The following is a 14,815-nucleotide window of genomic DNA, read 5'->3' on the forward strand; positions in this document are numbered from 1 at the left end:
TTCATTCTCATCTTTAATGGTGTTACTATGCATGATACAGGCTTTTAAAGGGTTTTCTGGATATTTCTTTTTGAATTCTTCCTCTACCAGTTCATTAATAACATCTACCCTTAAACATCTGTCCATGTCTCGTTTCATCTTTATAGCTTAGAAAAAGTTAAGCCCTATTGCACCTTCTCCCACTTTGAGAGCTAATCGCCCATTTTGGACATCTATAATGGCTCTGGCAGTTGCTAAGAAAGGTTTTCCCAAGATTATGAGAATCAAAACATCTTCTTCCATCTCTAGGATAACAAAATCGATAGATATGAAAATTTTACCTACCTTGATTGGAATGTTCTCTAGTATTCCAATGAGATATTTAACAATTCTATCTGCTAGTTGCAAGGAGATAGTAGTTGGCTTCAATTCTCCAACGTTCAACTTTTGACAGATGGAGAGTGGCATAAGACTAACACTTACTCCCAAATCACAAAGGGCTTTGTCAATGGACATGTTGCCTTTCAGACAATGAATAGAAAAGTTTCCAGGATCCTTCAATTTTAGGGGTAGTTTGTTCTGTCATATTGCACTACACTCTTCAGTGAGAGCTACAGTCTCATAGTCATCAAGCTTCCTTTTATTGGATAAAATATCCTTCAAAAATTTAGCATAAGATGGCATCTGAGATAGAGCTTTAGTGAAAGGAATGTTAATGTAGAGTTTATACAAAACTTCAAGAAACTTCCCAAACTGCCTATCCAGTTTAGCTTTCTGAAATCTCTGAGGAAAAGGTATTGGCGATTGATAAGGCTTGGGCAATTCCTTCTTCTCCTCTTTCTTCTCGATATTCTTGTCAGCAGGTGTTTCTTCTTCCTTTGTTTGAGTGTTGTTTTCACCAGAAGTTTCAAATGTTTGTTCTTGCTTGTCTTTTACTTTTTGGTTTTCTATCATTTTTTTCCTCTTCAAAATGATTGCCTTGCACTACTCCTTTGGGTTTATCTCAGGTTGACTAGGTAGTTTACCAATGGCCTTGCTAGAAGAACTATCTTGTTAAGCAATTTGATTCTTAAGAATTTTGTTATGAGTAGCCATTTAGTCCATTCTAGAAGTAAGCTACTTAATCATCTCACTTTGTTATTGTTGAGCCGTTAAAAAACTTTCTATAGCCAGGTGGTGCCAATCTATAGCCATGTTGTCTACTAATTTGTTAGTTCTGTTGATTCTGCTAATTAAACTATCAGAAATTTGGGTTGTTTCTCTATCTAGAATTATAAGTATTTGAATAAGGATTTCCCATTTCTCTCTGGCTGAAGTTCCCATTGTTGTTCACATAGTTCACCTGTTCTAAAAGGGGTTCACTATAGTTATTGGATTATGAACCTTGGTGTCCTCTTCCACAATTATCATAAAAAAAAATCATTTGCTCCAATTGCATTGGCATGCATTTTGTTTAACCTCTTTGTTAACTGCTCTAACAAAGCATTAATCATGCTTAGTGTATCCAATTCTAATACTCTAGCTATACTTGTTGTGTTAGCTCTTTCATTTGACCATTCGAAGTTATGATAGGTAACTCTCTCGAAGACATCAAAAGCTTTGATAGTGGTTTTCTCCATTAGATTTCCTCCAATTGCTGAATCAATAGTGCTCCTAATTGGTGGTAGAAGTCCATCGTAGAAGTTTTGTATAAGGAGACAATGTTGAATGCCATGGTATGGGCACTCCCTCTGATAATCTTTGTACCTTTCCCATGTATCATAAAGAGATTCAATATCCTTCTATCTGAAAGTGTTGAGTTCAGCTTAAAATTTAGCTGTGTTTCTAAATGGAAAGTATCTTGCTAAGAAGTGATAGATCAGCCCATACGATGAATGAGCCTATGGGTTGAGATAGTAACCACTTTCTTACTTTGTCCCTAAGAGAGAATGGGAATGCTCTAAGTCAAATAGCATCTTTAGAAATACTATTCATCTTGAATGTATCACAAAGAGTAAGAAATCACTAAAGGTGATAGTGTGGATCCTCCAAAAGTGATCCTCCAAATTGAGACTACTGAATCATCTGAAGCCATGCCAATGTCAACTCAAAGTTACTAGTATCAATCATCAGTTTAGATACACTCGGCTGGAATCCTCAAATAGTAGGAGCTCTATAGTCCCTCAAAGGTTTGTTTGCAAGGCTGTCAGCCGTGTTTGGAGTTTTAACTTGTTGTTGCTTCTTCCCCTTTTTGATGGCTCTTAGAGTTCTATCTATTTATGGATCCAATTCAGGAAGCTCTTCTTTTAGTTTAGTTTTGGTCATAAACTAAACAAAAGATCTTGAAAAATATAGAAGCAAAAAAACAAAATAAGGTATACAAGTAAAAAACTAAATAAAATAAAATGTCTAAATTAATGAAATTGCCTATTATCTAATATTAAAGCACCGATCCCTGGCAACGATGCCAAAAACTTATTATGCAAAATTCTAAAAGTGCACGGATCCTGACAAGTAATAGAGTGATGAGTGAGTATCATTCCCATGAGGATCATGTTTAAGTACCAAACTACACAACAATTGTAATTATCTAGACTATCAAAATCTAGAAGAATTTGTAAATTAAACCAATTATTACTAGATAGTAAATGTGTGTTGATTAAATAAACTAAAATATCAATGTGCAAAGGCATTCCAAAGCTAAAGGTTCACGCTTCAATCAATCACAAACTCAATCTAGCCTATTCAACAAATCGGGAAATATTACTTTGAAGAAAATTAATCCTAAATTATCTCAAGTCTTCTCTCAAGGCACTCAAATTTTATCTTAATTAACACAAAGCCTACTTTCATAGCGATTAAATTAATTACGATCTATTAAGTTCTTTGACTAATTGTCAGTTTCACATAGGATTCTAGCCTATCTCTAGATCAAAAACCCTAAGTTCAAAATCATATTCTTCCAAAATTAATATTCACTTTTCAGTCCTTCAATTAGTATCTAAAATCAATACTAAGTGGAGCTCAACATAAAGCATGCATTAAGAACACGAGATTAAATCAAAGAATAAATCCTAGATTATTAAAATAGAATTAAATTGAATTCATAATTGAGTTGAAAGTGCTACATCTCTAACTCTAGAATAAAGAAAACTATTCACTCATTGTGAGTTCCACAACTAAACTTGAATAAAGAAAACAAAGAGAAAACATCAGAAGAAATACAATAAAAGAACCCAAAATGAGAAATTATAGCTTCGGACTTTTGTAACTTTGGTTGGAAATCTCCTCTAGCAATCTTTTTAAATGATCTCTTCCTAGGTTTTCACATTGCTTGAATGTGTGAAAGTCGATCCCCCTTTATTCTTGACTTATTATATTTATATCTAATGTAAAAAACCTTAATTTAGAGTCCTAATGGCTTTGGAAGTCCTTTCGGAAGGAAAAAAAATGGAGTTGGGATTCTTTGCTGGAGTCTATGCACGGCCCATGTAGTATTGCATATGGAAGGGCCATGCAATGTTCTGTACTAGTTTTGGCCTCTGGACCTCTTCCAAACTCAATCTTGGCTCTAAGATCACATCAAAAAACCTGATCTAATATAAAAATTAAGAAATTATGTTAGATTAATATATTTTCTAAAATATAACAAAATGTACTTAAAACTATGCAATTAACTAACTAAACACAAATAAAAATGCAACAATTACTGGCCTTAAATGCCTATATAATGCAAATGCATCACCTTTAGTTATAGATGGGCTTGTTTAGGCTGTGGGTGACGGTAAATCAATAAAATTCTAGAAAGAGATGTAGATTCCAGATCAGGGAGGCCTCATTCATATGGTTTCTATTGATATTCCTGAGAGGATGTTAGATGATGCAGTGGCAGATTATATGGATGGTTTGGGTTGGAGTTTTCCTCAAAATGTTGTGTTGAATATTGCAGGTGTCACTCCTCCCTCTTCTAGTCTAGATTCGGATACTTTTTCCCCCTTTTTTTTTTTTTTGCGAGAATCAAAATTGGGAACTTTTCATGTAAAGTTTGCTTATAATAGCATTTCAGGTCTCTCCCTGGTGCAATTTTCTTTGATTTGGAATTTTTTATGGACATGGAATGGGCCTTAAAGGATCAGAACCTTCCTTTGGATTGCCGCTTAAGGGCGTCTCTAAATGAATGTAGAAAGATGTCAGCGTCGTCTCTCTTCTTCCAATTCTTGTGCTCTATGTGTTGTTGAGGCGGAAGATGAGTTGCATGTTCTTCGAGACTGCCCCTCAAGAATATATATGGTCTCTCTTAGTTCCTTAAAGTAGTGTGCTTGAATTCTTTGATAAGCAACTTAGCGTCAAGGAGCGGTTGGAGTTGAATTTGCGCAAGAATGATATGGCGCACTTTGGAATTGCTTGGAATGTTTTGTTTAGAGTGACTTGCTGGAGTTTTTGGTAGAAGCCAAATGAAAGGATCTTTGTTGATTACAGTGATGGGTATCAACTTATCATAGATGGCTGCCAATGGCAACATGCAATGCTAGATAAAGGTTAGAGGTGAGAGAGAAATGGGCAATAGGTTGGAGCTATAATCTGTTTGTAATGAGAGAGAAACTAGGTGAAGGAAGCAGCGATAAAAACAATGTATCAAGATATGCATCAATAAAAAGATGCAGCATTATGTATATAAAAAGAGGTTTGGTTTTATTTTTCCAATTTTTTGACTTTAATAATTGATATTCAATCTAAAAACAAATAGAAATTGAACCTTTAGACCGAAAAATGATTCGGTTTGATTTTTTAGTTAAAATTGCAATATGATCAACCCGATTTTTCATGTGCCCCAATGGTCCCTTTTCCTAAGCTTGCACATTTTTATCCTCTTAAGCTTAATTTTAGGCTAGACAACTCCCCAACGAAAATAAAATGATTTAGGTAGCTTATAAACTCTTTCCCTTTTAACATTTTGTTTATCTTGCGTTTCCTTGTTGTGCAGGGCATGAAGGTTTAATGTAGGAAGCTAACATAAAATAAGAACAAGATGATCATGAATTTGTCTAGGGTCAAAATCATATACATGAGATCAATAATTTTTGAAGTATATGATTAATGATGCTCTTACCACATATATTATAGACTATTATACAGCTATTAATAAAAGGGTTAGGCAGTGTGTTACTATTTTTACATGGCTTGATACTCAATTCCATACCTATATTTTGGCTTCGTTTATTTTATGAAAAATATTTTTTAAAAAATATTTTTTACATTTTTAGCGTTTGACACGTAAAAAAAATTGATCAATAAAAAATATTTTTCTAATCAAAGGAAAACTAAATCATTTTTAAGGAAAATGATTTTCATTTTTTAAAAGAAGTCATTTTTCGTTTTTTTAATTTTGATAATCTTATTAACATGCGAATACACTTACATATATATGAAATAAATACATATTATTAATTTAATATTACAACCAAATAACAAAAAATATTTTCATAAAAAATATTTTTTAAAAAAATATTTTTCATGTACAAGTTATTTTCCATGAAACAAGCAAAACCTTAATTTAGCATATTTTTAACTTTTTGTTCAAATTAGCTCCGAAATTTCAGTTCATGTCCAATTTAACCTAAAAATAAAAATAAAATAAAAAAAATTGAACTACTTTGTTTATGAGTTAAATCAAGAAATCAACAAAATTTAGTCCAAAAATGAAGAAATTTAGTTCACAAACTTTAATTTTTGAGCTAAATTGAACTTAAATTAAAACTTTAGAGTTAATATAGATAAAAAGTTGAAAATAAGCTAGTCCCAATAAACACAATGATGAAATTGAACATTTAGCCTTTTTAATATGCCAAACAAAAATGGTACAGATTAAATTGATTATCACTAGAACTACTTGAAAGATCAATGAATCATAAAGATTTCATATTTGTTTGTCATCGGTGAAAATAAGCACCAAAATGCTCAAATTCATGTGGTAACAAGAATTATTTTCATTGCAACAATGATTAGATGCTCAACTTACAATTTGAAGTGAAAGAAAGGGATTGTTTTAATGCTATAAACACGAATCAATATACACAAAGAAAAAGAAAGTGAAGTACAAGATAGATTATTACTGTGCCATTACAAGTCGTGTCCACCAGAGATACCAATCCATAGTAGAAGCCTTCGCGGCCGGTCAAGAAATCTAGCTTGCCATGCAGGTTCATCATTTTCATATGTGAAGCCACTCTTTGTGTATAACTTCTTTGCTGGCTCATTCTCAACGGCAACATGGACATATAAGTCACTTATGCCTGAAAATAATTCAACAAATTTTGGTCTAAAAGGTATAAAACCAAAAAGACAGCAAACTCAGATGTGCTCATACTAAGCAGCAGAAAGACTTTAAAAGGCATAACCAATAGATTATACAGTTCAAAATTTAAGATAAAAGGTAGGCATGTGTTGCAGCTGAACCATTACACTCATTACGATTATATTTGCAGCAATTTACTGAGTTCTTACTATTTTCACAATTATTACTTCAATTTCTAAAAATCAAAAGATAATGTTTTTTGTGGAATCTCATGTATATCGATGAACAGAAGGCAGTATAGATTAATGAAGGCTGTGACTAACTACGAAAGTGATGTTACTCACCCCATTCTTGAGCTACTATTTTTGACTCTGCGACAAGTTCATAACCCAAGCCACGCCTTTGCAGTTCCTTGGCAACACATACATTGCTCAGGTATGCCCTCATAAAATCAGCTCCAATACCCTGTTGAAGAAAACTTCTAAGGTAGCTCAAATTTATTATCATGAAATTGATAAATCATATCAAATTCCTAATCATATAAAATAAGTAACTCTCAGACCAGGAGTTGTTTTGTCCGACACTAGCCAACGGAAGCAGTCAAGCATCAGGTCTATATCAATGATGTAAACATACTCATTGTTCACAAATATATACATGTGTAATGCTCAACACATACCATGCACGGGACAAATTCTCCATGAAGATCCAAGCAAGGTAGAAATTCTTCAAGATAAAGTAATAAATATAACATGCAAAGCAACTACTAGTACATAGTTACATACTCTTCAAAAATACTGCTTGTAATTATGTATGTTGCAAGTTATTAATAGAAATTATACTTGCGATTGATATATAAAACTAAAATAAAAGAAATAAAAAAAAAAATACATCTAACTACTACAAATCAATTAAGGTACTGCAATCAAAGACAGTGATTTTTAGAAGAATTATATGATTCTTTTTGAAAACTTTAAACAACAACAACCAAGCCTTAATGTTCATATAAATAATTTTAATTTCTCACACACATGGTAAAGTAACTTCCCATCTTTGAGCTGGAAAATATATGTGGGATCTAAAAGTTTAGAAATTAAACTCTCCTATGAACGTAATTCTCATACAAACCAAATACAAAAATTTGACCTTTTTGGTCACTTTTGCAGATTCCAACAACCAAAACCCCCTAAAAGAGTGGGCTTTAAAGTTTTGTCCCAACTCCCACATACATTGTCTTAAAGTCCTACAATATATCAAATAGGAAAGAATTTCCGCAATTTGCCTTGACTTTTGAGTCCCAAAAAACTATAAACTCCTACCAACTCTCAAGACAGAAAAGACATTAGCCTAATAATTATTATTATTTTATATGAATTTAGGTTTTTTAAGAAAAATAAACTTAAGAATTAGTATGCAATTAGGTTATATATATATATATATATATATATATATATATATATATATATATATTTATATATATTGAAAAATTTTAGGATTTAAACTGAACATAAGAGATAAAATTGAACCATGAATTAAATACCTTAAACAAATATAACAAAAAAGTATCTAAAAAAATTTAACACATGAACATTAAACTTCACCCACAAAAAATCTAGCATTCCTATTAAAATAGTTTAAACTGCAATTTGAATATTAATCAACTAAATTCTAGCAAATTCTTCATTAATAAGTTTAGCTTTTAATTTTCATAAGAACTCTAGTAGAATAGGAATATATTATTAATTTAAAATTTCATATTTATTAAAATATAAATGGTCAAAGAACATTTCAATGAATAAAATGAAATCTTATTATAATTAGAAATTTATGTAGTATAGATTTCATGTATTTAATAGGTTTAGGATCCTTGGCCAACCAAATAGGAAATAATAAGAATTAATTTTATGTCATTTACTTGCTTGGAGTAATCTTTAAATATATAATTTTATCTATATACTATAATTAAATATTAGTATTAGAATTTATATTTTATAAAAATAAACAAGAACAAAATAAAAAAAAAAACAAAGTGATTTAATGTCAAAGTAGAATTCTACTAATTTTGAAGTCTTTTTTAACCTTAAGTTACTTTTTTTTTTTTACTTCGTTGTTATGTAAAGGGATTTAACTTAATTATTGATTAATGAATTAGTAAACTTAGTAAGTTTTATATGATTTGTTAAAAGAAAAAAGCATAAGGGTAAATAAGATCCCATTATTCCAACACCAAAACGGATTCCATTGCACCAAAACTACTATAGCAAAGATGAAATAAATAGGATTAAAGAGGAATTTGAATATATTTAGGAAATTAATTCATAAAATAGTAGAATTAAAAATATAACACTTATGGAAACTCTAAAATAAAATTAGGAATTCAATATTCATAAAAAATAATAAAAAAAACTAATAGAAAGTGGTAAATAGTATTGCAATTTTAATATTGTAAATTGAAATAATACAGATACGTAAAGGGAGTAAACTAATTAGGTATACATATAGTACCATACACAAGTCTTTTAGTAATTTTTTATGTATATTATCGATTTGGTTTCAGCAGAGAACAAATTACATTGAAAATAAATGGCAGCTGCCATAAGAAACCATAATGCAAAACATTGTTGATGATTCAAATAAAAAGCATGGGAAGGATAATTATGGTACAGTAAATTGAATCCATGTTTATGCTCATGCTTCTCAACTTACCCAATGCAAGATTATAACAACTAATATTTTGATTACAATGAAGAAAAAATGACTTCCAATTAAGAGCAGCTTAAAGAGCTTCCTCACCACTGAAATGATATATAGATATATACAAAACTAATAATGTACCTCAGGTTTTTTGCCTGTTATTTCATCTGGTAGTCTTAGACACTGATTAAGATCGAGTGTTCCAACTACTACTCGTTCTTCGCCATTATTAGTATACTACAAACAAAAGAAAATAAAATTAACTATGTCAGTTATGTAATTAACAAAACATTAAATCATATATTAAAGACCAGCCTCCAAACTACAAGTCTAACATGTGGCCAGGTCATAGCAGAGACCAAGAACTGTAGAACTGGTAGTTGCTCTGTGAAACGTTCAAACCATACATACAACACTATCCGCCTTCAAAACAAAGTTAAAAAATAAAAAATAAAAAATAAAAAAAGTCTAACTACTGGTTGTTTACCATAGATAGGCCTCTCTTATTGAAAAAAAAAAAAAAAATATATATATATATATATATATATATATATATATATATATATAGGTTGGCGTGGCAAATATGAAAAACAACTAAATGCAACCATTAAAGTTCATCTCAAAAATAGAAAATGCCAACTCAAAGAAAGATCTAGGCAAGTCTCAACTTTAAATTATCAACTAATGTAGGCTTACGCTAATATAATGAAAATAATGTAATGATTAATACATGTCCAAATGTATTGTATTTGTAACTAACTTAAACTACAAACAGTGAACGTTTCCAAGGAACAAAGGATATGGAAAACGTCAAAAGGCCTACAAATTGAAATCTTTGGACTATATGCAACCTTAGACCTTGCTTCTAGCACTGTTGCACATATACACTTTGTTTATGAAAATAAGAGGTGAAGTAGAGGAAAGATTCTCTCCTCTTGTTTGGGAACACAATTGAACAGTAAAATTAATATATTCATTTTCCTACATTACCTTCATTTTAGTTTGGGATATTTTAGACTTTTAAGTTTTAATAGCAAGTCTCGTTAAATGAATTAAATTCTTGCAAAATCCTATCACATTTTGCATGATTTCATTTCTTTTAGAATAAGTTATTCTTAAACTTGAAAGAAATGAATTAAAGAATTTATATACTTTCCAAACATGAAAATTAATAGAATAGAAATCAATTAAATTGAATTCTTGCAACTTTTAGTGAAAGGGTTTGGTGGGCCCAAGAGACAATCCCCAATTTTACCTTCCCTCCATTTTCACCACTTCTCAAACAAGAGAAAGCCTCCCTCTTTTGCCACCCTGCACTTTCACCCTTTCCGAACAAAGTATTAGTTCACTCAAATGCAGCTTAGCATCTTTAAAGTGACACTATTCACTGCATACAATGTATGTGTCTTTAAAGTGACACTAAGAGCTTGGATCCAGCTCAGATTTTCCATGTGAATGACAGATAATCTAAGATATGTGGTTCAATGAACAGATAAAGAGCAGATGAGAAAAGAAAGCAATAAGCAATCAACATATTAACCTGAAAGACATTTCTTGACACTCTGAATTTGTTTGACAGGTCAACATAGACCCCAAAACCCAAATGCTGAATATGACATACATTTATACCCAATTGAAATACAGCAAAAATATAAACCAAAAAAAAAAGAAAAAAAACCAACCTTACATTCAGCACATAAATCTTCAGATAAGCTTGATAATTGCGATAATGGAAGAGTAGCATTTATGCAAGAAACTCTTCTAAAGCCTGTCCTCTTACCAGCAATACGCTCTTTTACTGCTTCAAACTCACGCTCCGCCAAGTACCTTTTATGATCCTAATAAAACTTGAAAAACACAGAATAGCATCAGTTTCATATTGCAGAAGGAGTTGATTCTGTAATCTTAACAGTTACAGTCAATATTGATAATCAATGGCATAAATAGAATCTCTCACAATCAACAAAAATCTTTCCTAAATAACAAGAAAACATAAGCAATTAAATTCAATTCAAGCTCTTCAAATCAATCCAATGTAGAAGAAATATAGAAAAGAAAACATCATGAAATATACGAGGAAGCAATTAAGTATGACAAAAGCTAATATTTTGTATTGTTTTCAATCAATAAACATGGAGATTCCAGCCCCAGCTGACTTTTCATATGTTCTACTTTAGAATTTTTCCCATTAGCTGTTGGAGATATTATTAATAGTAAGACCATATTATCTTTACTGGTATTCATCAATTACAAGTTACCGTTTAATGCTCATTGGTTATATTTATATTTATATTTATATTTATATTTATATTTATATGCAAGAAAAAATGATACCCTTTATAGAAAAGAAAACAAATTTTGATTTTATTAATATTTTTTTAATTAATAAAACATGTTAATCATTTAACATAGAAAAAATGAAACCGAAAATAATTCACCGAATGATCAAATATCTAAGCTATCAACTATCACTTAGAGCTAAATTCAACATTTCTTTTTCTGGGGTATTATTTCCCACCACATTTAGCACTAAAAACACAAAAATTAAATAAATAAACTAACAAAGAGAGAAAAATTTTAAAAAGTTTTCAGCAGCTAAACTAAGAAATCAAACTAATTATAAAAAAAATAAATAAATAAAAGGAGAAAAATCGTAGTGAAAGGTTGACTAACTTGGAGGCCGTAAGAGGAAGGCGTGAACTCATAGAAGGAGCGGACACGGAGACACGAGGCGGCCCAGAGCTCGTCCTCCGCCTCTGTTTCTGCTATTATGAGTGACGATTTGTCAACCTCGTGGGGCGTGCACACCTGAGAGGCTGCGATGGGTCGGATGTGAAACCGATGAGATGTCGATTGTTGAAGGAACGCAGTAGAATTGAGGGAATTACAGAAATTTGGACATGTAATGGACAAGGAGATGGTAAGAGGACTTAGATAAGAGGAAAGGATTGCCATTCTTTCTTTCTTTTCTGCCTTCTGTTTTGGCCTTTGTATTTTCGAATTGGGTTATCCGTTGCTTCGCGTTTCTTGTTACGTTTGTGTCAAGGAAAATTATTCCTCAGACTGATTTATGGTCAAAGTAAAATATAATATGCGGGAATTATAATTTATTCCTTAAAATTTAATTAAATTTATAATTAAATTTTCATAATTTTAAAATTTGATAATTTAATATTTAAAATTTTAATAATACAACAAACTACTTTTGCTATTAAAATTAAAAGTTAATTCACCGTTAGTAAAATGATTATAAGTTGATCAACATAATTATTAATTTTTAATATAAAAAATGTGCTTGTCATTACAAGAAATTATTTTATTCCATCTTTCACTAATAATAATAATAATTATTTATTATAAATTCAAAATACACTACTCAACATTCCAATTACATCAAAAACTAATTATACTCAAAAGAGCTCTATCTAAAAACTACTTGTATTAAATACATTAATTATTCCTATTAATTTCCTTTAATATAACTCAATACATTTATTATTATATCCTAAAAGGGTATCCAATTATAATGAACAATAATCATTCCTCATGGATTATATTCTTTCTCTACCTTAAGCTAAAGTCACTTTCCCTTTATGAGACTACAATGGGTAAAAAGCTTTCATCAATGGCCATAGTCAAATCCTCAGTAATTGACAAAATCTCTCTCTACAATGGGTAATAACCCCATACTATAGATTGAAAGCCACTCTCCATAGGCAAAGCCACTTTCCATTGGTAAAGCCAAATAACATTTTCACTATTCTCCTATTTATAGTGTTAATTCTCTCAATTTTAATCTGATTAAAAATTTTACTCAATTTAGGAATAACATTAAAATAAGAGTTTTATTCTATATAAGAAATATACCTCCATCCTATTAAGGAATATTTTCTATCAGAAAAAAGTTCTCTTCAAATCTCATTTGGATTTTGAGTAATAATTCTAACAATTTTCATCTTGGCATAAAATCTATCACATACCTTAAATTCTTGGATGTCATCAAATCCCAATGCTTGAGCTTGAACCCTTCAAATCCTCAATTCTTCAATCTTCATCTTAGGTGTAACTTGCTTCTTTTTTCAAAAAAATTTTCGTGTCATCAATTTTCTTTATTTTGCATCAAGAGCTCCACCTCAATTTCAACTCTTCACCATCACTATTGTTATATGTGTGACTTTCTATATATCGCAACAGCTCCACCTTTAATTAAATTCATTAAGATCACCCCCATCCTCTGATATCAATTATTGTGCACTGTGGAAGCATGCAAACTACAAAAAAATAAAGTAAATACACAAAATACTAATATTTACATGGTTCACCCTTTTTACACAAGGTTATATCCATAGGCATGCTATCTTTCACTATTAATAATAATAAATTATCCATTACAAGATCAAACTATACTACCCATCATTCTAATTACAACCAAGAGAACCCTCAAAAAAAATTGCTCATAATAAATACATTAGTTAGTCTTCTCAATCTCCCTTGGATATAACCCAATATATTTACTACTACAACTACTACACCATAAAGGATGTCTTCAACTACAATAGACAATAATCCCTTTCTCTTAAATTATGTCCTTTCTCCACCTTAGGCCAAAGCCTTTTTCCCTCTATGAGACTGTAATGGACAAGAGCCTCTCATCAATGGGCAGAGCCAAATTTTCAGCAATTAGTAATACTCCTCTCTGGGAGATAATCCCACTCCATGGGCTGAAAGCCACTCTCTATGGGCAAAGCTATTCTCCATGGGAAAAATCGAATAACCTTTCTATCATTCTTTTATTTATAATGTTAATTCTCTCAATTTTAATCTAATTAGGGGCTTCACTTAATTTAGGAATAACATTAAAATAAAAATTCTACTCTATATAAGAAATATTCCTCCATCCTATTAAGGAATATTTCTTCCACTCAAATTATGAAAATGTCTCTTCAAATACCACTAGGATTTTGAGTCACAATTCTAACACTCTCCTTTCTTTTGTTGCCTTGTCATTGCTAGCTCAAACTCCCACCAGCCACCACATATCTACCAAAAACCATCATAAAAAATATGTCTTTCATGCCTCACAAGACCTCTCTCACTCGCCTCCTTCTCCTCTCCCTCCTAATCTCCTCCTCTTCCTACTCCTCACCCATGCAAGAATGAATCTAGAGTATTCAAACCTTAAAGCCTTCTCCATCATCCACAAAGGCATAGACATCAACGATTAGTGTGATTCCTCCACTAACCCTTGCAACAACTAAGGTTGTTTTCCAAGAGGAGATCTCTAACAACAACACCTATGACCTTAAAATCACCACTCATCTTTAAGTCCCAATAATTCACTAGGTTCTTATCTCTAGTGATTGGCTAAATGTTTGAGCTCAAAGAACTTTCTCTTCTAAACAACCAACTAGTTGACAAATTCCCTCCCTCAATTGTTAATTGCAAGAAACTAGAAATTCTTTACCTTAGAAACAATGAGTTTTCCATGAAATTCCCTATTAATTATCTAAACTTTTACGTCTTTGAGTTCTTGATCTCTCAACTTGGAACTTCTTTCTCTTGCAAATAATCTCTTTACAGGGGCAGTTCCTAAATATACACATTCATTTCATAATCTCCAATTCTTCGACTTCTTTGGGGATAACATTCTTGAGTGATCTGTGACCAAAGCTGGATCCATAAAATCTCAATACCTAAAACAATATATCTTAGCTGAGAATAATACAAAAAGAGGAAGCAAAAAAAAATTGTTTCTTTTACTGTTGGACCAACTGCAACCATGGGTTTTGCTCAAGCTCCTAGCCCATCATTAAAAGGAGACACCCATCACAAGCACAAAAATAACTAAAAGAAGCTTCGTGGGCAGAT

General features: G+C 31.2%; 2 protein-coding genes and 1 pseudogene across 2 annotated transcripts; 1 reads left to right on the forward strand and 2 right to left on the reverse strand.

The window, feature by feature from the left end:
• Nucleotides 1–147: 147 nt before the first annotated feature.
• LOC131172137 (uncharacterized) lies at nt 148–933 on the reverse strand. The gene is made up of 2 exons (XM_058133093.1): nt 576–933; nt 148–500 (listed from the first exon to the last, which is right to left on the reverse strand). The coding sequence occupies exons 1-2, from the start codon at nt 931–933 to the stop codon at nt 148–150; spliced, it is 711 nt and encodes a 236-aa protein (XP_057989076.1).
• Nucleotides 934–1,686: 753 nt separating this feature from the next.
• LOC131172411 (small nucleolar RNA R71) lies at nt 1,687–1,781 on the forward strand (annotated as a pseudogene).
• A 4,144-nt stretch (nt 1,782–5,925) lies between these two features.
• LOC110665985 (GCN5-related N-acetyltransferase 7, chloroplastic) lies at nt 5,926–11,994 on the reverse strand. Its single transcript, XM_021826315.2, has 5 exons — nt 11,621–11,994; nt 10,630–10,785; nt 9,089–9,184; nt 6,598–6,718; nt 5,926–6,251 (listed from the first exon to the last, which is right to left on the reverse strand). The coding sequence occupies exons 1-5, from the start codon at nt 11,900–11,902 to the stop codon at nt 6,079–6,081; spliced, it is 828 nt and encodes a 275-aa protein (XP_021682007.2). The 5' UTR covers nt 11,903–11,994; the 3' UTR covers nt 5,926–6,078.
• Nucleotides 11,995–14,815: the final 2,821 nt, after the last annotated feature.

Source organism: Hevea brasiliensis, chromosome 13 (genome assembly GCF_030052815.1).
Source record: "Hevea brasiliensis isolate MT/VB/25A 57/8 chromosome 13, ASM3005281v1, whole genome shotgun sequence".
NCBI lineage: Eukaryota > Viridiplantae > Streptophyta > Magnoliopsida > Malpighiales > Euphorbiaceae > Hevea > Hevea brasiliensis.